At 44.5% G+C, this 25,280-nt stretch overlaps 1 protein-coding gene across 1 annotated transcript in view; it reads right to left on the bottom strand.

The window, feature by feature from the left end:
- Positions 1-19,373, bottom strand: part of LAMB1 (laminin subunit beta 1) — a 72,685-nt gene extending 53,312 nt beyond the window's left edge. Inside the window, exons 1-12 of the mRNA XM_084650738.1 lie at positions 19,048-19,373; positions 18,339-18,511; positions 14,363-14,498; positions 10,824-10,897; positions 6,580-6,768; positions 6,418-6,481; positions 4,642-4,844; positions 2,963-3,083; positions 2,579-2,767; positions 2,049-2,228; positions 1,508-1,620; positions 72-151 (exon numbers count right to left, since the gene is read on the bottom strand). Of these exons, the coding sequence (XP_084506864.1) occupies positions 72-151; positions 1,508-1,620; positions 2,049-2,228; positions 2,579-2,767; positions 2,963-3,083; positions 4,642-4,844; positions 6,418-6,481; positions 6,580-6,768; positions 10,824-10,897; positions 14,363-14,498; positions 18,339-18,511; positions 19,048-19,084 (1,559 nt within the window). The 5' untranslated portion in view covers positions 19,085-19,373. The remainder of the gene's footprint in view (positions 1-71; positions 152-1,507; positions 1,621-2,048; positions 2,229-2,578; positions 2,768-2,962; positions 3,084-4,641; positions 4,845-6,417; positions 6,482-6,579; positions 6,769-10,823; positions 10,898-14,362; positions 14,499-18,338; positions 18,512-19,047) is intronic.
- Between the last annotated feature and the right edge of the window lie 5,907 nt (positions 19,374-25,280).

Raw genomic sequence — 25,280 nt, 5'->3', positions numbered from 1 at the left:
CGCTGGGACAGCAAATGCAGTGGCGCTCAGCGAGTGAATGAGTACAAGAATGTAATTGAAATGAGACTTACTTATTGTTTATTGCTCCCCCTTGGTCACAGTCACAAGGCCGACATCCGTCCATGTCATTGCTCAGGCCCCAGTGTTCAGGCTGCAGAACAATAGGCCATTAATGCTGTAATGAGGTGTTGATTTAAAAGCACTCAGTTTGAACTCTATGCACATCCCAATTTTAAAAACAATACAAAAAACGCTGCAAAGCTATTATAAAGCCACTGAGCTGCCCACACAAATAAGAGACCCTGGTCTATCACAGAACAACCACCTCCAGACAGAACCACTATACTCCACCCCATTAACTTGCCTTTACCCTGAGAACAGAGGGTGTGCTTTGCTGCACATCTGAAAGGTTAACAAATCTAAGCTCTGAGGTGCAAAGTGAAGGTGAGAGCCCGTTCCAAAGCTAAGGGTTGCTCCTGGAGAGCACCCTTCCAACAGCTCCCCCACCCTTAATTAATTATGATTGGCATGAAAAGATGGATTTTCATAGGGAGCCAAGTCCCCAACCATTTACAGCTTTGAAAGATAAAGCCAACACCTTGACCTCCCCCCAGAAATTTAACAGCAGCCAGTGCAGATTATAGAGCACTGACAACATGCTCTCAGCATGGATGTGGCATGACTTGTTCCTGTTATTCTGCAGTATGTCCTCAGGAGACAGACTGACATGCTCAGATTTCCCACATAGTTTATGGGCAGATAACAGTAGATAGACATCTATGAAAGCAGACAACGTACCTGAGATGCTAATGTCTTAGAGCCCTGATTCACGTGATGTTGTGTCAGTATGCGTTTTTTAATCCCCAGAAAGTGCTCTAGCAGGGGAATTTCAAAGTCTCACTTTTTTGATATAAGAGAAAGAGCAGCACACCACACACTCCTTAGCTATCATAGCCTTGATTGAGGTTTGGGTAATGGGAGTTAGTCTGATGAAAAACAGCGATATGGCTGGGAAGATACTCAGCACCCTGGGCCTGATTTTCACAGCAGGCCTCTCTTTCTGGCTGGGGCAGTTTTGCAATGGTGGTTAATGGGCAGCACAAGTTTTAGATAATCTCAGTGTAAACTGCCTGATTTCAGGCACAGTCAGGCAGCTAGATAGCTGAACATGAACATTTTCTCCCACAATGAACTTCTGGTGCAACACCGTGTCCCTCAAAATGCAAGTCTGGTTTGAAAAACTGACCTTTGAACACTAGTGTTCCAATATTCCTGGCTTGCTCACTCACTTTCTTGCTTATCCTCCAATCCATCGTCACAACACCTGTTCTTTGTCACTTTACATTCAGAAGGGCCCATTTCCACCGATTCTCTCTCCATGCTCTGCTCTCAATTACTCACACAAGTCTGGCACCATCTCACTCTATACTTCTGACATGCCACACTGCCCCTTTCATATTAGTGTATTTTTCTATTACAAATCTATTCTTATTGCAAGGCTACTTACCAGACACTGCTCACAGTGCCTTCCTGTTGCTAGACGTTTACAATAGCAGCTTCCTGTCTCTGAATCACAAGGATTCCCTCCAGGAAGAGTTCCCAAAGGATTACATGCACAAGCTATATTAGGAAATGCAAGTAAATAAATCAGAACACAAGAGTTTGTTTATATTTTGCACAGTATTTAATACAAATATTTACAGTAAGACCATCTTTCTTTTCTCAGTGAGCAGTTTTATTGCACATTCCTGTCTGTATTTCTCCCCTAACTCCCTGCCAGATTTCCATAGACTAAGTAAAGGACTTAAACTGAAACCAAGAAAGGCTCTGTAGTGTTTCAACTGAGTTTACAGTAAGATCACCTGGGACTTCTGATGGAAATGGGTGGAATCCAAGTCACTTGAAATCTTCAAATCATGTCCTTCCTTCAATAAAAATCAAGGGCTGCACTAGAAGTTCCTCTTCAAGCTCTAACAATTCCAGGAAGAGCTTTGGATCATACATAAAGTAACATTAGTTTATTCCCATTCCATAAATTGTCTACTTACATTGACAACCCAGGGGATTATCTGCACTTAATCCATAGAACCCTTCTTTGCAGAGGTCGCAACGTTCCCCTTCCACAAATAATTTACAGCGGCACTGTCCAGCAATAAGGCCAGCAGAGAAGTCAGTGTAGCGATCACATATTCCACCATTTTGGGAGCCAAGTGGGTCACAGTTACATGCTAAAAAGGAAGCATTGCATACACCTTTATTAACTACAGTAAAAGAAATACACAGTTCTCAGATCTGATTGCTATAGCTCATTAGACACGGCATTGTTTGCATGTGAAGTCACCAAGTGGCGGCCACTTCCCGCTTTTTAAACAAAAAGCAAAGAAGAGAGGCCACACTTACCTCAGGCCTCCATCAGAAGCATAGAACATCTGTTCATGAACAGTCAGTAACTCAAAGGAGAGGAATGGGGCCCAAGAATACAGATGCAGCTGCTTTGGAATTCTTTAACTGAATGCCTTAGTGATCAAAGTATAGACACAATGTGCTTTAACATTCTGAGTGATGACATTGCACTTACGCTCACAAATGTTAGGATCTCGTATCTCTCTCTCTGGATGCTGAAAGTAAAATGGTTTGCATTGTTCACAGTTGTGTCCCATTGTGTTATGCTGGCAGTCATCACACACTCCACCACTGGTATTTCCGGTTGCCATGTATACAGCCATATCAAAATGGCACTGGATAGAGTGTCCATTACAATTGCACTCTACAATACAAGGCAAAAAAGAGCAGCTTTACTAAAGTAATATGTTTTCACTAAAGAAATATTAGTCTTGTAAATAATATCTTTACAGTTCATTTAATGCAACAAAAACCTCATGAACCAACTATGTAAAATTCATCAAACATTAAAAGCAAATAAGAATATAGGATTTAGAATTGGTATTGTATTTAAACATACTTTTACATGCATTACTATGGCGTCCTTCAGCTGGTCTCCACGGTAAGTCATGGTAGAAATCCAAACACAGTTCACAGTTTAACCCTTTGGTATTATGTCTGCACATGCAGTGCCCGTGGACCTATCATTTAAAAGAATAAAAAACAAATATAAAAATATGATATGTTTGGTTAAAGAAAATAAGGAGGGGAAAAAGCCAACACAATACATAGAGTGCATTCAAATTGGAATGTACCTCACCATTTCCCATCTACCTAAAATATAACCAGTGAGCGTTTGGCATACCCTTGCCAACTACCATTGCATCAAAAACACTTAAAGAGGACATAATTATATACAGAAAGGGCCAGACTGTGATTTCCTTGCCTGTGTGAGTAAATGCTCACCCACACAAGGTAGTCTCATTTTCTTCAATGGAATTGCCTGTGTGAATAAATGGTCACCAATGTGAATATGGAGCACACAGTTTAGCCCAAAATGCCCTTAAGTAACCTATTAGGGCAAAATCATTAAATTGTCCATAATCCATTAAAATAGGATTAGCCACATCAGAACATAGGGTCAACTAGTCTAATACCTTTCTCCAGCAGTGCATACAGAAGCTTTAGAGGAAGGGGGCCAAAAGCTCTTCCACACCAAATTGATGTTTATCACAAGCCTGGCTCAAGCATCAATATATACAGAACCGAAATCAGACAAGTTGCTCCTGTGACTGCTGCCATCTTGGATGACCATGGATTGAATTTGGAGGGAACTCCAGAGCTAGAAGAATATGTCTCTAGAATCTGAGCTGATGAACTGAGCTCTGCAGGTGGGGCTGTAAACAGACCCATAGCTACTGTGGGCTGGGCACAGAGTACATACTGCATGCTGACTGGCAGGCTAGACTCCCACAAACAAGGACAAAACTTCCTCCCAGATGATGAATCTGCCGAAAAGTTTCCCTCGCACTTTGTGTTAACCATGACAATCTCTTCTCCCACACAACTCCACTTCCCAAAACAACAACCCAACAAACCCTGCTTTCAGACTGGCATCTCACCCAATCTCTTCCCCTTCCAGCAGAAGTCCTACCTGCATCCACTTGGAAAAATCATGGTAAAAACTGACAGAAGAAAGGAAAATGCACCTGACCTATTATACAATATTATAACGTGAAGGCAGCAGGATTTTCCTCTGCCCTGCTGTTGATCAATTTGTGTGCTGAACTCTGAAAATGGATAGCCCTTGTAGTTTTCTTTTTATACTAGTTAATATAAATGCAGTGCTGTTCTTGTATAATTAAACTATCTCACCCTTTGACCCTGCTATTTGCTTCAATAGAAAGAAGGTCCATAGGTTAGTTCAATGTTGCATAAAAATACATTCCCTTATATCCATTACAATACTGTTCCTTTTATTTTTATCAGGTCTTTCATATAATTAGAAAGAAGAAATTTCAAGATGTTAAAGTAACTTTAAACTACTCTCAGCTCTCGGTGTTTGAACAACAACAAAAATGGTGAACACTGTTTTATTGTTTGGAAATTAAGAAGAAAAATAAAGGGCTAAATTCTGCCACTCTTACTGATATACTTTAGTACTAATGTAATATATCTTCTCAATGTGAGTAAACGGGACAGAATCAGGCTCAAGGCATTTTAACATGGTTTTAAGTGTGAAAAAGTGTGAGCATTTACCATTCCTTCCACCTCTTCATTAAAGCCGTCTACTGGTGCACACTCACTGGCATGGCCATAACAGAAACAGTTCCCACGAACCACCATGTCATAAATTGCATAGTAGTACTTTTCTTTGATTTCCATTCTAGAATCTAAGAGGTTGTCTCCCAACGTATGTAACTTGGTGAAACTGATTCTTAAATTTGTGATTTTTAATAGGTCTGCAAGGAAAAAAGCAAACAAACAGTTGCTTGAATTAGCTACTGAGTTCTATGAACTGAAGGAAACCAAGAAAACTGCAGATCATAAATTATGGGAAACCTCACATAGAGCAATTTTCTATATTGAGATATAATATAATATCTGAGATTGTAAACAAGACTTCATCTTTTTTAAATACAAATTTCCCTCACTGAATCCTCCAGCTACAAATACCAGAGATTAATTGTTTTCTCCCCAATATGATCACTATATATACACTAGATTAATTTAAACAAAACTGGGATTTATTTTGCTGTTGATACATACATCGACAGAATATTAACATTAATGGCACATGCATCAGTGCCACAACAGATGTCTTAGTTTTCAACCACATTTCGGATTTAAAATGTAAAATGGGTCGGGGTTAATATTAAGGAAGTACTGACAAGTGGAGTATGAGCTTCAAAGACTGTGTGCATGTTTGGAAGAACTTGAGATGGAAATTGCAGAAACACTTAGGATACAAATATAATCCTCTTCTTTATATGCCCTCACACCCTTTTAATATAATTAATTGTATTTTGATGGGAAAAACCACCATCTTGATCCTACCAAATAAAAAGTAACTGTTCTCACAGGAAGAGGTCTCGCAGGAAGACAACATTATAGCAATTAATTTGACCTTTGACTCTTTCTGCCTTGATATTATTAAAACCTTGTTTTTCTCCCATGTTTGAAAATACCCTCGGCCTAAGCTAGTAAAAATAGAATTCCTTATAAATTTCTCTTTTTAAACTTTGGTTAAACAGAAAACACTGAATCAATGTAGCAGCCAGCATACAGCCTTCTACTGGAGTTCTTTTCCTTTGCTGTCTCATCCAGGCAGCTTTACACTGTTAGATACTAACTTAAACTAAAGCCAAATCCTGTTGTCCTTATGCAAGTAAAATGCCTAAAGAAGTTTCTTTTTCAAATTGTATGCTTTCATACAGCAGCAGATTTGTATGTTTGCATTCCTTTGTCCCAATAACTGTAAATAATTGATGCATTACTTTTAATGTCTTAGGAGTGAATCCTACAATCAGATCAATGTGGGCAGGCACTCAGTATTGCCAACTCCAACAATCATGAGTCAGACCCACAAAAATCTTTAGCTTAGCTAAAAATATCATGAGATTTAAAAAAATAATCATAAATTTGGGGTTTTATTTATCAGCTTTCTTTGGCGGGGGAGGGGTCACATTTTCAAGCTCTTCTCTGAAACAATGAGGTTTAGAATTCCCCCCCACACACCTTTTTGGAAAAAAAAAAAAAAAAGGAAGTGGAGATTCTCACATAATCCCATGACACCAGGAGTTGAGCCTTTACGAAAAACATCAACCGTAATGAGACTCATGGTAAAAAACCATGAGTTGGCAACACTGGTTCTTATTCCCATGTGGAGACCCATTAAAGTCAGTGGAGCGGACCCCTGGTTCCTGGTGCAGTTCTGAGGCCATACTGGGGCTGATTTTTTGCTTGTAAGTTCCCCACCCCCCCATTTAAAAATACAAGAGTTAGAATGCGAAAGAAAAGTAACTATGTACATACTTTGAATTCTTGGACTATATGGGTCTTCAATTCTAAAAGCTGGATCTAAAGCACGATATATGACCTAAAGAAAAATGAAAAATGAAAGAATCAACCTTAAAATAAGGGATCTCGAAATGTGCAGAGAAAAAGTCTTCATTATATATAAAAATAACCTCCAACCTCTCCCTCAGTTGAAGGTTCAATGTCAGAATATCGGGAATCACAAATGATATCGTCTACTTTCTTCATGGGTCCAGTTGAAACACCAGGAAAGGAGTTCTCACAGTCATATGCAAAGTATCTATATACTTTCCAGGTTTTTCCAAAATCAGATGATCTTTCTATTAGCATTGCAGCTGGGCGGAATGTCTTAACAAAACCAAAAAACAGCAAATGGTTATATACTATTAAATATTATTTGGAATCAATTGTTAGAAGGAGCAACTCGTGTGCCTGAATTTCAAGACTTCTTCTATAGAATGATATTTTTTCTATTTTCGTCCCAATTTTCTTTTTACTACTGCTACTACACACAAAGAAAAGGAGTACTTGTGGCACCTTAGAGACTAACACATTTATTTGAGCATAAACTTTCGTGAGCTACAGCTCATTTTTGGAGACAGATTATGGTAAGGCCTTCATTTGAATCATGCAAATCTAATCAGAGAGTATCTTTGGAATGATGATATTTCTAATTATAGGTACGCAGACATTTAAACATACTCATAATGCAACACACAAACTTAGAATAAAGGATTGTTTACTGTAAGCTACTAAGACTTCAGATTCCTATTTAAAATGAAGGTAAGAGAGAAATACTTGGAGAAAGATGATTATTTTTTAAGGTCAGTGAAAAAAGTGCAGATTCCCCAGTTATTGTAGCTCCCCATTTTATATCCCAGTCAGTCCTGGCTCACAGGAAGATCAAAGAGGCCTCTCATTTCCTGTCAGATGGGGCGGGGCCTAGAACGATGGAGCACAGAGGAGGGAATCCAGTTATACATATTTCCCCTTTCTTATCAAGAGACACATACAGAACAATGGTAATATTTTTCCATTTTTCCGGCCCCACCCCAGAGCCCTCACCCCCCTCCTGCATCCCAACTCCTTGCCTCAACCTGCAGCCTCCTCCCACACTCTGAATCCCTCAACCCCATCCCCCCCAGCCTGGAACCCCCCTCCTACACTCCAAACCCTTCACCCCCAGCCCCACCCCAGAGCCCGCACCCCCAGCTGGAACCATCACCCCCTCCCGCACCCCAACTCTTGGCCCCAGCCCAAAGCCCCCTCCCACACCCTGAACCCCTCATTTCTGGCGCCAGGCCAGAGCCTGGACCCCCATTTAGAGCCCTCACCCCCTCATACACCCCAACCACCTGCCCCAGCCCAGGGAAAGTGAGTGAGGGTGGGGGAGAGCGAGCCACCAAGGGAGGGGGAATGTAGTGAGTGGGGGGGCAGGGCCTCAGGGACGCGGCGGGGCTAGGGTGTTCACTTTTATGCGATTAGAAAGTTGGCAATCCTAATCTGTCTGCATGATCTTTCTTAGTGCTCTAACAATTGTCTTGTTGGTTGAATAGGCAACTGAAACTGGTCTTTTCCCCACTAGATTGAGAAATTCATCCTCAGCCAGTTTTATAAGACTCTGCTCCCAGGATCCATAATGACTTTGCTTTAACCGACTTTGACCAAACTTTGACATGATCTGATACAATCTAATCCTTTCTTTATTTTATATGAATAGTTTTTCTCCTTACCTACCAGCATTTCAAATAACTAAATTAATATATGGTTTAATACATGGCTTGCACGGAGAGGACAATGTCAGCAACAGTTAGTTCATTTGTTTTATATATGTAGGCAAGACCCTCCAAAAGCCAAACACAAAAGTAGGTCTATCAGTTTTAAAATGTATTCCTGCTTAGCTGAAACAAATCATCCACAGTACTAACTTGTGTCCTACAAACTAGAATTTGATAATTTAAGAGTTAAGATTGCTCCAGAGCAAATCCCACCAAAGCAATTACTAAAAATCAATAATGTCATCATTGAAATCAACATTCACATCCATACCAATCTCAAATTTCACGCCTTTCCACCCAAACACTCTCCATAGCCACAACTACATAGCAAACTCACTTCCACTTTGAACACAGGAGCACTCACAATGCATGTATTTAATCCCTCATGATCACACCCAAACACAAACCCTTCACTCTGACCTCACCCAGACAAGACACATCAAACCAATAGGTGTACATGCAGCATTAAATAGGTCTATTGCCCATAAAAAAAGGTACAAGATCAGAGTAAAGTTTTGCATTTGAGTGAGAAGCAGCCTTAATTCAAAATTAACCAAGATTTTTGGTGTAAGGAAATTTGCCAGGCTTTTTAGGAAGTATCTGATGACTATTGGCATGAATAGCCATCAACAATTATATGTATTATTATTCATAATTTGATTTAGCACTTCGGAACCCCAGTATTAGCCTAGAGCCCCATTATTTTAGGCACTGTAAAAAAACAGAACAAAAAGACAGTGCCTTCCCAAAGATCTTATAATCTAAGGATCCTTACTGGTTTTCGACTGGAATGCCCAGTCGAAAAGGGAACCTGGTGGCTCTGGCTGGCACCGCTGACCATGTGTTAAGAGTCCAGTCGGCAGCCCCTAGGCTTATGGGTGGCCAGGGAGGCTCTGCACGCTGCCCCCAACCTGAGTGCCGGCTCCACAGCTCCCATTGGCCAGGAACTCCGACCAATGGAAGCTGTGGGGGTGGTGCCTGTGGGTGTGAGGACAGCACGCGGAGCCTCCCCGGCTGTCCATGAGCCTAGGGGCCGCAGGGACCTGGTGGCTGCTTCCTGAGAACTGTGGTAAGCGCCGCTGGGACCCTGTACCCCAAATCTCCTCGCACACCCCAACCCCTTACCCCAGCCCAGAGTCCCCTCCCGCACCCAAACTCAATCACAGAGCCTGCACCTCCACCCCAAGACCCCTCCCCAGCCCTGAGCCCCCTCTTGCACCCCAAACGCCTCATCCCGCCCCATCCCAGAGCCCACATCCCCAGCCAGAGACCTCCCCTTCACCGCAAATCCCTCATCCCCAGCCCCATCCCAGAGCCCACCACCCATCGAGCACTCCAAACCCCTAGGCCCCAGACCAGAGCCCCCTCCCACACCCTAACCCCTGCCCCAGCCTGGTGAAAGTGAGTGAGGGTGGGGAAGAATGAGCAATGGAGGGAGGGGAGATAAAGCGAGTGGGGGTGGGGCGTCGGGGAAAGGGTGTTCAGTTTTGTGTGATTATAAAGTTGGCAACCCCTACTACTATGCCTTTCACATAGCCCTGCAACCCCTTGCATTGCTGCACTCTTCCTCCTGCCACTCTCAGTCCTGTCCCTTGCTCCACAATTCTCTGTACATAGACTAATTTTCCCCAGGCTCACTCCCCTTAAGCAATCCTGTTCCCACATGTCCCAATCCAGTCCTCCTTAACAAATCTCTCCTTCCATCTTTCACCATGACCCTATACTGCCTTACCACATTCAGTTTTTAAATCCTAATACACACAGACATTTATACAGACAGTGTTTGGAAGCTGAGTTTGGTAAGGAAATATGGGAGCTTGGTGGGGTGCCACCTTGTGGGAGAGTAACTTGTGATGGGTCATGGTGGAAGCAGAGGTGTGTGTTTGAGATGTAGCCCAGGGATATTATAGAGTATTCAGTTGTCCTAGAAAGTTAGCATGTAAAATTTAGAGATTAAATTCAGCTATGGAGTCACTACTAATGCCTTCATAATAAAATGTACTTTGAGACACATGGTACATAATCTGTCTCTCCAGGACATCTGTTTGAAAGGAAACAAAGGCACAGATGTCCTCTTGGACACATTTTCATTTGCCAAGTGAAAATGATTGCTTACAAAACAAAACAAAAAACTTGCAGCTATGTCGATTTTGATAATGATCTTGTAAAATACAAAACGCACAAAGAACAAACAGATAACCCAAAGCACAGTTTTTGCACACTTCCACAATCTTGAAGTCTAAAATGATGGTAAGACCCCACAGTTCCATTTTTGCTACAAAAACCCAAATATAAAATGCAAGTGAGCAACAGAAGAGCGCTTCAATCTCCTTCTATTTTATGAGTTTTGGATTTATTCAAAGCAGAAACTTATCTGTTTATACAAAGATCGTCAATTAAAAATTTGACACCAACAGGCTTATGAAGTCCATCTCCCCTGCATTCCAATATTAACAGCATTTTTAATGCATTTATTAAAGCCTGTGTCTTCAAAACTGGAACATTATATATATCCATCTATCTTAGTCTAAATAACCAGTTAAGCCCACAACTGCCCTCCATGACAGATGTTAGATTACACAGTGCTCCAGTTTGTGATTTGTGAGAATGCTATGGATTCTTTACCTTGAAGGTCATAATGAGATGAGTGAAATGGAATTCAGCTTCCAGATCCAGCTGGAGAGTTACATTTTCCAAACCTAAAGGCAGAAAAAGGAAATTCTACAGTAAACAGGAACATTTCTCAGCAATAACTTCATCATTTTCCTAAGAGACCCTCATTCTGGTAGCATAAGGATCTTTTTCTTGACTTTGGCTGTTATGTTGTGACAGAACAATGTATGGATTAGCACTACAATAAACGTTAGGGAATTGCGGTGAAGACACAGTGTTTGCAAACTTCCTAAACATCACATTACATGGGATTGCCAATTGGAGATATTATTTCTTATACAGTGCTGAATCTGTATTTAGTCTGTATGACATTTAGCATATTTCACTTTACCCCAGTAGTTGAGGTATTTCCAGTATCATTATCCTGTTTTACAGATTTTACATTTTACAATACCCCATTACTCAGGCATGGGGAGGTTAAGTGATTCACACACAAGATCACACACAATGCAGAACTAGTCTGGTATCCAACCTTCTGCAGAGGCCTCTATTGGATGCTTTAGAAGAAAGTGAAAAACTCTACAGTCCACTAAGGATGAAATCCTGGCCCTCACTTCGCTCTGCATGAGCGAAAGGCCTGACGTGCAATGGAAATGAACCATAATGCTTTCTGCTAGGAGCTGGACTGCTGAGCTCTCATGCAGAGGGATTCTGGAATTCTGCAAATGGCTCTCTGTCTAGGAACACGGGTGTTTGGGGCAGCCTAGTGATCAGGCGAGGGCCTGAATTAACTGGACTAGTACCAACAAACTTCCCTAAGCCCCATGTAGGTCCCCTGCCCAAAGCCTATTTAATTCTAGTTTTACAGACGAGGATATTGATTTCACTTCTAGCCAGTTACGCAATGCTGCATAACAGAAGGAGCTGGGGCATTCTTTCCTGTCCCCTGTGTCAATCAGCATACACCCAAAGCATGAGACTGGATTACCCTTATCTTGGTTTGTATAACAGAACTAAAGTTGCTAGACAGAGGCAGATACAAAAAGATAGCCGGGGGACTGGAGGTGGCCTCCCTTATAATGCCCTGATGAGAAGCCCTGCCCTCTCCCTCAGCTGCTGATAAGATTCAGGGTGATGGAATTCATACCATAGTGGTGATGCTGGACACTGGCTGAGGGCTCCAGTTCTAGTATCAGCCTCTGGCAGTGGGTCTCTCCAGTTGTAAGACACACACACACCTGCCCCCAACCTCTGCTTGTTGGATGGGAGCTTTTTCCTCTCTCTTCTTTGACCTTGACCTCAGAGCCTCCTGGCTATCCCAAGGAAGTGAAGGTGTCTTTGCTACTCTGCCCCAGCCTATTTCCCAAATCCTCCTCAGCCATGTATATCCCCCATACCTGCCTCTGATGTGGCACATAGTTTTCTGAGTGGTACAGTAGAACCTCAGTGTTACCAACACCTCGGGAATGAAGGTTGTTTGTAACTCTGAATAAAATGTTATGGTTGTTCTTTTAGAAGTTTACAACTGAACACTGACTTAATACAGCTTTGAAACTTTACTACGCAGAAGAAAAATGCTGCTTTTAACTATCTCAAATTTAAATGAAACAGCACAAAAACAATTTCCCCACCTTGTCAATTTTTTTTAAACTTTCCCTTTATATTTTTAGTAGTTTAACACAATACTGAACTGTATTTGCTTTTTTTTCTTTTATCTCTGCTGCTGCCTGAGTGCATACTTCTGGTTCCAAATGAGACGTGTAATTGACTGATCAGTTCGTAACTCTGAGGTTCTACTGTATCATGAAACTGCCACACACCTGCCGCCTACAACTTCCTGAATATCAGCAATGAAACCCAGCAGATTCTTGCTAATTTCACTCAGCAGCTGCTTGGAGAAACTTATGGGCAGAAACAGAGGCATAGGAGCCCTTTTGTCTACACAGTCAGAGATTGCACTGCAGGGGTTCACAGTTGAAAGATTATTTTTATAACTGTAAGGGATAGAAGCCTACAACTGTTTTTCAAATGAAAGGTTAAATGTTACAGAAATTGACTTTTCAGGTCCCCTCACTCATTAATGAAAGCTTTCCAACTTACCAGCAGCAAGAGAGATTTTTCAAGTTGTATAACTATAAATGATCAAAATTTTAGGACTGTATACTGAAGGAAGATAACACAACCAGTTATTTGATGCATGTGAAAAGATCTCTTGAAACAGCTGGAAACTCATTACATTCTAGTTTGTAGCATAAAAACAAATAAGATGATTTAAAGGGGTGTGGGGAGGGGAGGAGAGGAAGACAAGTAGAATAACCCAAGGAAATATGGTGCTTTCCAACTTTTAAACAGCTATAATTTTGTGTGGGGAACACATAGAAATACAACGATCCTTGCTGCTTTATGCCTACATGGAGAAAGAATCATTTGTTGTTTATTTTTGAGGGACATTTGCGTGACCTTATAAGCTAAAACTTTTCTGTTGGTAGGTTGCCAAGTCTATTGCAAAAAACATGAGTTATCTGGAATGCTAAACTAGAAACAGTGGAGACAGATAGCTAGCTGGATTAATCTCACTTGTTAAAAAAAGGACATCAAGTAAACTTCTTTTTAGTGGGCTAATAAAGCGTTTTTCAAAACATCACAGTGTTCGTTAAGTTACAATAAGAGCCTTTGCCAACATATTTGCCAAATACTGTGCCTTCCATACTCTTTTTTTTTTTTAAAAAAAGGTTATCTTAGGAGCTTTAGGAAATTCTTAGGAGCTTGAGGAAATTCAGGCAGGCTGGGAGCACAGCTGTAAAAGTAAAAAGGAGTGGCTTACTCCGGAAAGAAATTTTAGAGGGGGAAAAAACCCCACGAAACTAATGTGTGTGGTTTTTATTTGCTTTGATTTGCTTGCTTTGTTCATTTATATTGTTTGGCAGATGAATACATAGCCTGAGTAGAGAAGTGAGGTGATAGTGAATAATGAGAGAGTGGCCCTGATTCTTCACTCCTCCTGAAGGGCAGAGCCAAAGTGGCTTTAAGCTGTAGGAGTCCTATCCAGTCTGTGGCATAAACTGGACCAGCCTCAGGGTACTTGGGTGACAATGGCTTGAGCACTGTGCACTCTAGCCACACCTCCTCCCTCCACTGACAGGCATGCTATGCCAGAGGCTGGGAGGAACAACAGTGTACAGCTGTTCTGCACTGGGATGCTTCTTGGGGGCTGTTTCCTCCCTCTTTGCTCACTCCACTAAGCACAAGAGATTTGGGCACAATATACAAAATCTCTATATATTTTTAAAAAACCTTAATAAGAGATTCCTTAAAGCTTATATTATACTTTTTTCCAGCACTCCTAAAGTTCATAAGACTGTTTATAATAAAACACCACTCGAGTATAAATCAAAGAATCTAGCTTTACCAAGGGATCTGTGCTTAACACACTAATGCTCCATGCAGCACTAACAACCCTTCAAATAACAACAAAACACACAAGAACCTTTAAATCAATCAAGGGTGACCAATTCTGTTCACTAGAAAAGATCCTCAGATGAACTACATACCATTTTCTGACTGCCACCACAGCTTGAGACGGTTTGGTGCAAATGTTGTGACCACATTTTCAATAAGATGGCTATCAGAGTTGAGAGTCTCGTGGAAGGGGACCAGGGAATTGCAGGAGAAACATTTTTTGTCCTCCTGAAATAATAAGACAATTAACTTATTAGTCTTAGCGTTGGTTATTGTATCAAAAAAGGAATAGTTGTTCCCTGGAGATAAACTTATTTTGCATTAGGGTTACGTCTAGCTCTTCGTGCCTTCGGTGGAGTGAATCAAAAAGATTTGGTTTTTTTACTTTAAAAATGAAAGAAAGCATAATTTACTCTTAAATTAATGTAAATTGAAGGCCAAAGGGAAAAATATGACAGGAATTCAATAAGCTTTAGTTTTATTGGAAGTATGTTTTACTTAAAACTAATTCCAGGGACTAATTACTCTCTAGCACAATTCAAAAGTAAATATTAATGTTTACAGAAAACTATTAATCTGATTTATGCTGAAACATAGAACCAGAAAACAACAAGTTCAAATGCTCTGTGAAGTAGTGTTTGCTTCTCCAAGTTACAGATATCCTGGACAAAGCCCTGTGCAGCTCAAAGTCCCCTGTAAAGCTTTAGTGTAGGTCCTATTTACTAGGGTGGAATTTCACCACTGAGTCCAAATTTTCAAGCATATATTTAGGTTGAGCACACACATGGTTATGAGCACAAATGCAACCCTAACTTGTGCATGCAGCCCCAAGTTGCACCTGTTTGAAATCATGGGCCTCAGTGACTAACCCTCCTCCACAGAACAAGCGCAATGTAACAGCTGTCATTATCTATTCATTCGTATTGTAAAGGTGCCTAATATGCCAGAGCCACTTGTGATAGGCACTGCACAGATATAACGAAGAGACAGTCCCTGCCCAAAGGAATTTACATCTAAATGTAAGACGACAGACAATAGGTGGATATGACAGACCAACAGGGGGAGCTTGAGATAACGGTAAAACAGCTTGAATACACAGCTGGTCACAGTGCAGGAGCCACTAACTATTGTCAAGTGTTATGTGGGCATCATGGCTCGGATGGGTTTTACAGAGAGATTCAAAAGAGGACAATGTGGTGGTATTGGGGATGTTTTACTGGGCGCTCCTTCCAAGCAAGCATAAGGGCAAGCATGGTAAAAAGCAGAATGGGGCATGTCCAAACACTGGACAAATAGGCAGTTAAGGATGGCCTTGTTGGCAGCGTGGAGGCTACATTCACATTCACTCAGCCCTTAGTAAAACAGCACCTCAGCAGTCAAGGATCTGAGCATTAGAGATGTTGCTACAGTATACAGTAAGTGATGCTGTTTCACACAGTTCAGTGCCATTTATGGCGCCCTTTTCCTGGTAGTCCCCAGTCACAGAGTTCATACTCCACAAGCCCTCGGTCATTCCTGCCATGAGCAAACAAATCAAGACAAGTCTCTGTGGTCTGTGTATCCTCCCAATTCGTTATGCATGTCCCTATCATTTTCCCATACAGTCAGATTATTTGGGCTAATCTATATGAGCACTCCCAAACCAGCCAGAATAGGGGTCCCAAATATAGACCCAATCCTCCTGCCAGTGAAATCAGGGTCAAAGATGTCTATTATTTAAATTGGAGCAGGACAGTTCCCTAAGGGTTCACTCTCACAGACTTCTGAGCATCCGCAAATCCTATTTTTGCCAGAGAGAGGTGGCAAATTTCAGAATCCCCTTTCTAACCATGTCTTTTCTGCCATACTCTGCACCTTTGAGGGGGAGGCGGGGAGCAACAAAAGCAACCAAGGATACAATGCTGACTCAGAATATTTAATTGCAAGAATAAAAATAAGGGAACACTTGAAATCTTGCAAGTTATGTCAGAAATTTTACTATAGCCATAGTGGGGCCCAATCCTGCAAAGTGCTGAGCACACTATCATACTAAACGAGCTGACACAACACGTTTGTTCAAGTATACTATGAAGCAATATATTTTGGGCCAAATTCTACGGTCCTGAATGGAACAAGACTCCCATTGCTTTCAGACGGAGTTTTGCCCCACTTAGAACAATAGAATTTGGGCTAGTGTTTTTGACATTGTAAACTCAGGTTGAGATTATTTATCTACTTTCAAATGTAATATAGCTCCATTTATACTGACTGGTTTTTTTACATGTATCCATAGTCCCTTCTGTCTTGGAAACCTGGAATTTGCTAAACTATTTTTCACATAAAGTCATATTTTCTATTTAAAGAGGGGAACTAGAGAAGCAAGGACAACTTTGTTTTCCTTGATGACACATACAGATTTAACTACCCTCCCTCATGCCAAATGCCAGAATTTAAACTATAAATGTAATTACAGACCGACTTTGATTCAGGAAGTGGTCTAGACGGCTCTGTACAAGCCTGAAAAAGTATGAATTGAACTCCCTGTACCACATTATTACTTAACTTATCAAGTTAAATTGGGTTTAAACGTATAAGTACATTAGGGTGCAAATAGCTAGACATGCTATTTATACTGCCTCTATATCACAGAATTCGAGAAATCTAGGGCTGGAGGGGACCTTGAGAGGTCATCTAGCCCATCCCCCTACAATGAGGCAGAACAAATATTTGTCTAACCTGTTCTTAAGGGGATTCCACAACCTCCCTTGGAAACCTATTCCCATACTGTACTATCCTTACTGTTAGAAAGTTTTTCCTAATATCTAACCTAGATTTCCTGTGCTGCAGATTAAGCCCATTACTTCTTGGCCTACTTTCAGTGGACATGGAGAACACTTGATTGATCACTCTCCTCTTAACAGCTCTTAACATATTTAAAGACTTATCGGGTCCTCCTTTACCTCCTCCCCAATCTTCTTTACTCAAGACTAAACATGACCATTTTTTAAAACCTCTCCTCATAGATCAGGTTTTCTAAGCCTTTTATCAATCTCCTTTGGATTCTTTCCAAGTTGTCCACATCTTTCTTGAAGTGTGGCACCCAAAATTGGACACAGTACTCTAGATGGGATCTCACCAGTGCCAGGTAGAGCAGAACAAGACCTGCTGTGTCTTATGTATGACATATACCCCAGAATGACATTAGCCTTTTTCGCAACTGCATCCCATTCTTAACTCACATTTAATATATGATCCATTATAACCCCCAATCCTTTTCCGCAATATGACTGCCAGCGGTGGCACTAGGCCTAAACAGACTAACCAATTGCTTAGGGCCCCAAGCAACTCAAGGGCCCCCGATTTAGTATAACACCCAATATATTGTTCATCTTATTTAGTGTTTTGTTGGGTGGGTGGGAGGAGTTAGTATTTTTAATACTAAATAATGCAGTTACCATTGGCCAGATTGCATATAAGAACATTTTCTGTTTAGAAGTATAGTAGTTCAGGTTAATTTAATCTGACTAGCACAAAAGACTCATCACTGTTAGAGGCAGGAGGGATCCTGCTCCCAGCCCCTGCAGGATTGTTCCATACAGAATTGTCCTAGCTTTGGCCAGTCTAGTTTCAAATGTCACATGTGATGAAGCATCTCCCAAGAGGGCTGGGTGACACTCAGGGCTTTCACGGCCATGCTGGGTGCTCACTCTTTTACAGAGCTGGGGGGGGAGGAAGGCTCCGATTCCGGATCAGGGCTGAGGGGAACAGGGGAATGGGAGGTGCCAGTGGCTAGCACTGGGCGCAGAGCCCCAGCAGTGGGATGGGGGGGGAGGGGTGGTGTTGGCCCCCCTCAGCACAGCATTCCCAGGCAGGTACCGCCTCTGCCCCTGCGCTCCCGCCCAACTCCCCCGCTCCTTTCCTGGGAGAAGGTGCTTCCTTCAGCCAGACAACCCCGGGCAGGAAACGCAGGACGGATGCAACTGTGCAAACAAAGCTGAGCCCCAGGGATGCACTCGGCTTCCTCTCCGCCCCTCCCCAGCGCCAGCTGTTTGTGCAGCCGTCAGCCCCTTCCCCCCACCGGGCCCTTACCTGGAGGTGGCTCACGATGCAGTAGGGCTCGGGCCGGCGGAGCCCGCACGTGGAGCTGGCGGACAGCTGCGAGGCGCGGCCGATCAGCAGGTCGCCGGTGGCCGGGTAGCAGCTGCCCTCGGCGCACCCGGAGCTGTACTCGGGCTCCTGAGCCAGGGCGGCGGCCCACAGCCCTGCACGGGGGAAGGCAGAGCGGGTGAGGCGGGCAGCGAGGCCGGGCGGGGGCAGCAGGTCCCGGGCGCAGGGAGCGCTCGCGGCACTGGGGGGGGCGGACACCCTGGGGCAGAGCTACCGGGCGGGGGGTTCCCATGCGATGGGGGGGGGGGCAGAGGAGACCTCCCCCGGGGGGGCTCAGCGCACCCCCCAGGTGAGCGCGCCTGCACCGCTCCAGGATCCCACAGCCCCAGCTGTCTGCGCGGGAGGCAACGCTGGTCCTAACCTGGCCGCGCTGCCTGGCCCGGAGCAGCTGCAGGGACGTGCCCATGCGGGGCCACGGGCAGCTGGCGGCGGCTGGGGGAGTCACTTGCCAGCCGTAGCAAGCTGGGCTCTGGGCGACCCAGCCCAGCTACCGAGACCCTCGGATCCCAGCCCGCGGCTGGGGGTGAGCGCGGCGGGACGATCTGACAACGCTGCCCCCGCTACTGCCCTGGGGCCGGGGGGGGCAAGCCGGGGGGGGGGGCACAAGGCAAACAGGGGCCTCGCGAATTACCTAGGAGAGCGCCAAGGTACGTCTGCAGGCAGCCCATCTCCCCACGCGCGCCGGGAAGGGAGGGAGGCAGGAGAAAGCGCTCGCCCCGCTTCGCCCTATGTGCCCGCAAAGGAGGCGACGGGCTCCGAGGGAGACGGTCCCAGGCTGGGCGGCGGCCAACAGGAAAGCAGCGCCCGGCTCCTCCAGCCCCGAGTCCAGCACTGCCCGGAGAGAAGAAACTTTCAGGCGGAGAGGCACTGGGAGGCGCCTTCACGCAGGCGCTGGAGGGGGGTGGGGGCTGCGGCCCCAGACCCAGGAGAGGAGCTGGTGCGGCTGCCGCGGGTTCCACGGCCGCTCCAGTCCTCGCCTTTGTTTCTGCCCGCAACGCCAAATCGTGCTAGTTGTTTACAGAGTGCATAGTTCCTCCGGGCTCTTGCCAATGTTTGCAGCGCTGCGCTTAGCCATGCGCCTCAGCGGGGCCACGTCTGCGCTGGGGAAATGCAGCACGTTAGGCACCCTGTTCGCTCACCCGCCTTAACTAACATGGTTAAAGGCAACTTAGCACCTAGTGTAGACAGGGTCACGGTGCGTTCCACCGTGTGCTAGTGGATCATAGTTAACTCTTCGGCTAACACGGTTTTAAACATAACTGCCTTGGTCGTCACAAAGGGCAATAAGCTCATTCAGCCAATGTTTTCTGTCATGATCCATAGTCCCAAGGTAATCATGACCTTGGGGGCTACAGAGACCCACTGCTATGGGCTGCTGGTGGAGGTGTGGCCTGGCAGCTGGATGGGGCCTGTGTGGTTATATAGAGAGAGAGCTCAGTGGTTTGAGCATTGGCCTGCTAAACCCAGGGTTGTGAGCTCAATCCTTAAGGGGGCCATTTAGGGATCTGGGGCAAAAATTGGGGTTTGGTCCTGCTTTGAGCAGGGGGTTGGACTAGATGACCTCCTGAGGTCTCTTCCAACCCTGATATTCTATGATTCTAGGAACCCACTTCTCCCTTTGTGCCACTCCCTCCCTGCAACAAGCCCCTTTTGCATCTGTGCAATCTCATCCTTGCCACTACGCCTCCTCCACCTCTTGGCACATCCCTTAACTCAGAACTTTTTATAGGGAACCGGTTGTTAAGATTTTGGCAGCTCATCACTGGTCAAAGCTAAGTGTAACAAAGAAAAACAAACAATATAAATGGTGAAAGTTAGAAGTTTTCAGTTTCAATAATGTAAGGCATTATTAGTAACACAGGAAAAGAATTTTTAAATACAATTTTTAACCCAGAAGTAAAACTTTAAAGGATAAAACAAGATGAACTGTATAGACTGTTTCATTCTGTGAGCTGTGTGTGTCTGCTCACGCACACATGAGCAACCAGTGGGGACTTAAGGTCCTCCTCCCTACAAACAGAGCTATATAAAGGGGTCTAGTTATTACACAGTTGTCCCTCAACCCGGTTACAAGATGATTCCATTTTAGTCCTGTCCACTCTGCAACTCTGGCTATGATTTTGTAACCAGTTGCAAGTAACTCAGTTTGCTTTATGTCTATACAGCAGCTTTTCTGTCATCACAGCTGTGTGTTTGCATTCATTCATTCATTCATTCATTCATTGCAGCCATTCGTGATTATCTTCAAAAACTCACAGAAGATGGGAGAGATTCCAGAGGACTGGAAGAGGGCAAATACAGTGCCAATCTATAAAAAGGGGAATAAAGATAAGATGACCCAGGGAATTACAGATCTAGGCACCTTAAGTTTAGTACCCAGAAAGATAATGGAGCAAATAATTAAGCTATCAATTTGCAAACACCCAGAAAATAATAAGTAACAGTTAACATAGATTTGTCAAGAACGAATCTTGTCAAACCAACCGAATAGCTTTCTTTGACAGGGTAACAAGTCTTGTGGTTGGGTGGAAGTTATAAATGTGGTATAGCTTGACTTTAGTAAGGCTTTTGATACTGTCTCACGTGACCTTCTCATAAACACATTAGGGAAATATAACCTAGATTGGGGTCTCAAAGACGTGGCCCGCGGGGTTATTGTCTGTGGCCTGCCAGCTCCCTGCTGCTCCACAGCTTTTACCTGGAGTGGCTCCGTCCCGGCACGCACTGGGGGCAGGGCAGACTCCCTGCCTGCCTGCCTGCCTGTTCTGCCTCCGTGCCGCTCTGGAAAGTGGCCGGGACCTGGTGGGGGGGGGGAACACACAGGGGTCTGTGTGTTGCCCTGGTCACTCCTCCAGGTACCTCCCCCGAAGCTCTCATTGGCCTCAGTTCCCCGTTCCCAGCCAATGGGAGCTTCAGGGGAGGTACCTGGAGGAGCGGCCAGGGCAACACACAGACCCCTATGCCCCCTCCGCCCCCGCAGTCCTGACCGTTTCCTGGAGTGGCACGGGGTCAGGACAGCAGGGAGCCTGTCCTGCCCCCAGTGCGTGCTGGGCCGGACCAGCCCCCCAAACCCCTCCTGCAGCCAAACCCCCTGCCCTGAGCCCCCTGCTGCACCCCACACCCCTTCTGCATCCCAACCCCCTGCCGAGCCACCTGCCACACCCTGTATCCTGCCCCACCCTGTTCCCCAACCCCCTGCCCTGAGCCCCCGATGCACCCCGCACCCCTCCTGCACTCCCTGGGGACAGGGAGGGGGCAGAGTTGGGGTGGGGTGGGGATTTCAGGGAAGGGGTTGGAATGGGGGCAGGGAAGGGGTGGGAAGAGGTGGGGCAGGGGTGGGGCCTCACAGAAGGGGTAGAGTGGGGGCAGGGGGTGCGGCAGCAGGGGGGGGTTGCTCAGCAGTGTGGCCCTCGGGCCAATGTACTAGTCCTCATGTGGCCCTCGTGGTCATTTGAGTTTGAGACCCCTGACCTAGATGGAGCTACTATAACAGGGGTGGGCAAACTTTTTGGCCCAAGGGCCACTTCAGGGAATAGAAATTGAGGTTGGGGTACAGGAGGGGATGCGGGCTCTGGGGTGGGGCTGGGGATGAGGAGTTTGGGGTTTAGGATGGTGCTCTGGGCTGGGACTGGGGGTTTGGAGGGCAGGAGGGGGATCAGGGCTGGGGTAGGGGTGCGGGAAGGGGTGCAGGGTCCGGCTGGGGGTGCAGGCTCTGGGGTGGGGTTGGGGATGAGAGGTTTGGGTTGCAGGAGGATGCTCCGGGCTCGGATCGAGGGGTTTGGAGAGCAGAAGGGGGATCAGGGCTGGGGTAGGGGGTTGGGGCATGGAGAGAGGCTCTGGGGGTGCAGGGTCTGAGCAGTGTTTACCTCAAGAGGCTCCCAGAAGTATTGGCATGTCTCTTCTCTGGCTCCTACGCGGAGGTGTGGCCAGGCAGCTCTGCACGCTGCCCCATCTGCAGGCACCACCCCTGCAGCTCTGATTGGAGCACCGGAGGGAGCCATTGGAGCGCGTAGGAGCAGAAGCAGGGCCATACTGTAGTTCTGGGAGCCGTGTGGTGCAGGTCCTGACCCTGCTCCTCATCTCGAGCACTGAGTCGCTGGTGTGGCCCAGGGGCTGGCTTAAAACATGGCTCATGGGCCGGATCCGGCCTGCAAATTGTAGTTTGCTCACCCCTGTATTATAATGTGGATGGATAACTCGTTGGAAAACTGTTTCTGGACAGTAGTTATCAGTTGTTGAAAGTCAAGCTGGAAGGGCATATTGAGAGGGGTCCAACAGAGATCTGTCGTGGGTCCAGTTCTGTTCAATATCTTCATACATTGTTTAGATAAAGGCATAGAGAGTAAGGTTGTAAAGTTTGCAGATGATACCAAGCTGGGAGAGGTTGCAAGTGCTTTGGAGGATAGGATTAAAATTCAAAATGATCTGGACAAACTGGAGAAAATGGTCTGAAGTAAATAGGATGAAATTCAATAAGGACAAATGAAAGTACTCCACTTCAGAAGGAACAATCAGTTGCACACATACAAAATGGGAAATGACTGCCTAGGAAGGAGTATTGCGGGAAAGAGATCTGGGTGTTATAGTGGATCACAAGCTAAATATGAGTCTACAATGTAGTACTGTTACAAAAAAAGCAAACATAATTCTGGGATGTATTAGCAGGAGTGTTGTAAGCAAGACACAAGAAATAATTCTTCCACTTTACTTTGCGCTGATAAGGATCAGCTGGAGAATTGTGTCCAGTTCTAAATGTCACATTTCAGGAAAGATGTGGACAAATTGAAGAAAGCCCAGAGGTGAGCAACAAAAATGATTAAATGACTAGAAAACATGATCTTTGAGGAAAGATTGAAAATATTGAGTTTGTTTAGTCTGTAGAAGCGAAGACTAAGGGAGGGGATATGATAACAGCTTTCAAGTACTTGAAAGGTTGTTACAAGGAGGGTGAAAAATTGGTCTCATTAACTTCTGGTAATAGGACAAGAAGCTATGGGCTTAAATTGTAGCAAAGGTGGCTTAAGTTGGACATTAGGAAAAGCTTCCTAACGGCCAGGGTAGTTAAGCACTGGAACAAATTTCCTAGGAAGCTTATGGAATCTCCATCATTGGAGGTTTTTAAGAACAGGTTATAGAAACACCTGTCAGGAATGGTCTAGTTATTATGTATTATCTGTCTCGAGTACAGATGATTGGACTAGATGACCAGTTGAGGTCCCTTCCCATCCTACACTTCTATGATGCTGCTTAACCATTACTTGAGTATATTCTGGGAAAGCATCTGTAACATTTTGGATTGGAATCCAGACCAGCTGGAGATTCTGTCACCTCCTGCCCTGTAACCTTGGGTGCCTTAAAATGCTCTACAGCTGTGGCTCACAGCCCAGCCCCCAAAAGCATGCAGACAAGCATGCAGTTCCCTGAGCCCCTGTGTGCTGTGCAGCCCTAGTTCAGTGCTTTGACCCCAGCAACCCTACTGTGCTCTCCACCAGCCTTGGTTACTACTTACCCCAAACACCCCTGGTCCCAAATTTCCCCAAGACCCTCTTCCCTGAAACGCTCTCTCCTGAAACGCTCAGAGAATTAATAAGGTTCGTTGCGCCTTAAAGAGACAAAAGCACAACTTATCACTTTAACTGGAGTTAACGATCACTTCAATTCAAACACAGCATGAGGTTGGCTTACACTAAAACTAAAACAGATTTATTAACAAAAAGAGAGGTTTTAAGTTTGTTCAAATACAAGGTATAAAACAAAATGGTCACAAGCAAATAAAAGTAAAAATATTTTCTAATGGCTAAGACCTAATTTAATAATCTACAGTCTTTGTTCAAGGTAGATTCCTTAACAATTTTTAAATGTTTGCCATTTTCTCTCAGTCAGGACCTTTCACAGAAGTACATGGTGCTGGTTTCACTTGACTTCCTAGGTGAAAGATCTTTGCCTAAGCTGGTTTCTCACCTATATTCCGTTCCCAGAGACTTCAATCCCCTTGGCTGAAGGACCCATCTTTCTCCGCTTCCAAGAGCTCTGGCCCCTTGTGTCTGTCCAGTGATGGATGTCGAGATGGTTTCTTCTCTCTCCTTATATCTTCCCAAACTCAGTGTTTTGTCCCCAGACTCAGGATACCTTTTGCTGTTCTTCCCTTCCTGTGGACTTCTCATCCCCTTGCTGATTCGTATGTAAATAGGGAGTCCATTGTTTTTTGGTCACATCTTGCTTAATTTCATTGCAGAGAGGTAGATAGCTGCTTTCCCTCTTGTCTGGGGGAAAAAACCTGTTTTTGGTCACAGACTTTAAAGAATAATATAAGTGAGTATTCATAATTCCTTATATAGTAAAAAGAAAAGGAGTACTAGTGGCACCTTAGAGACTAACCAATTTATTTGAGCATAAGCTTTCGTGAGCTACAGCTCACTTCATCGGATGCATACTGTAGAAAGTGTAGAAGATCTTTTATACACACAAAGCATGAAAAAATACCTCCCCCCACCCCACTCTCCTGCTGGCAATAGCTTATCTAAAGTGATCACAGGAGAGTGGGGTGGGGGGAGGTATTTTTTCATGCTTTGTGTGTATATAATGTCTTCTGCAGTTTCCACAGTATGCATCCGATGAAGTGAGCTGTAGCTCATGAAAGCTTATGCTCAAATAAATTGGTTAGTCTCTAAGGTGCCACAAGTACTCCTTTTCTTTTTGCGAATACAGACTAACACGGCTGTTACTCTGAAACCTGTCCTTATATAGTGTTAGTACATACATTTTGCAATGATATTAATCACCAGTGTATCATTAGCTTTCATAAATGATCTTACCTGGCATACATTTATAGTACAGTAATATTGTATACAGTCAGTTGATTCA

Source organism: Lepidochelys olivacea (genome assembly GCF_965140295.1).
Source record: "Lepidochelys olivacea isolate rLepOli2 genome assembly, chromosome: 1".
Classification (NCBI taxonomy): Eukaryota; Metazoa; Chordata; order Testudines; family Cheloniidae; genus Lepidochelys; species Lepidochelys olivacea.
Note: the sequence above shows the minus strand (reverse complement) of the source record. Positions and strands in the feature narration are given on the sequence as shown.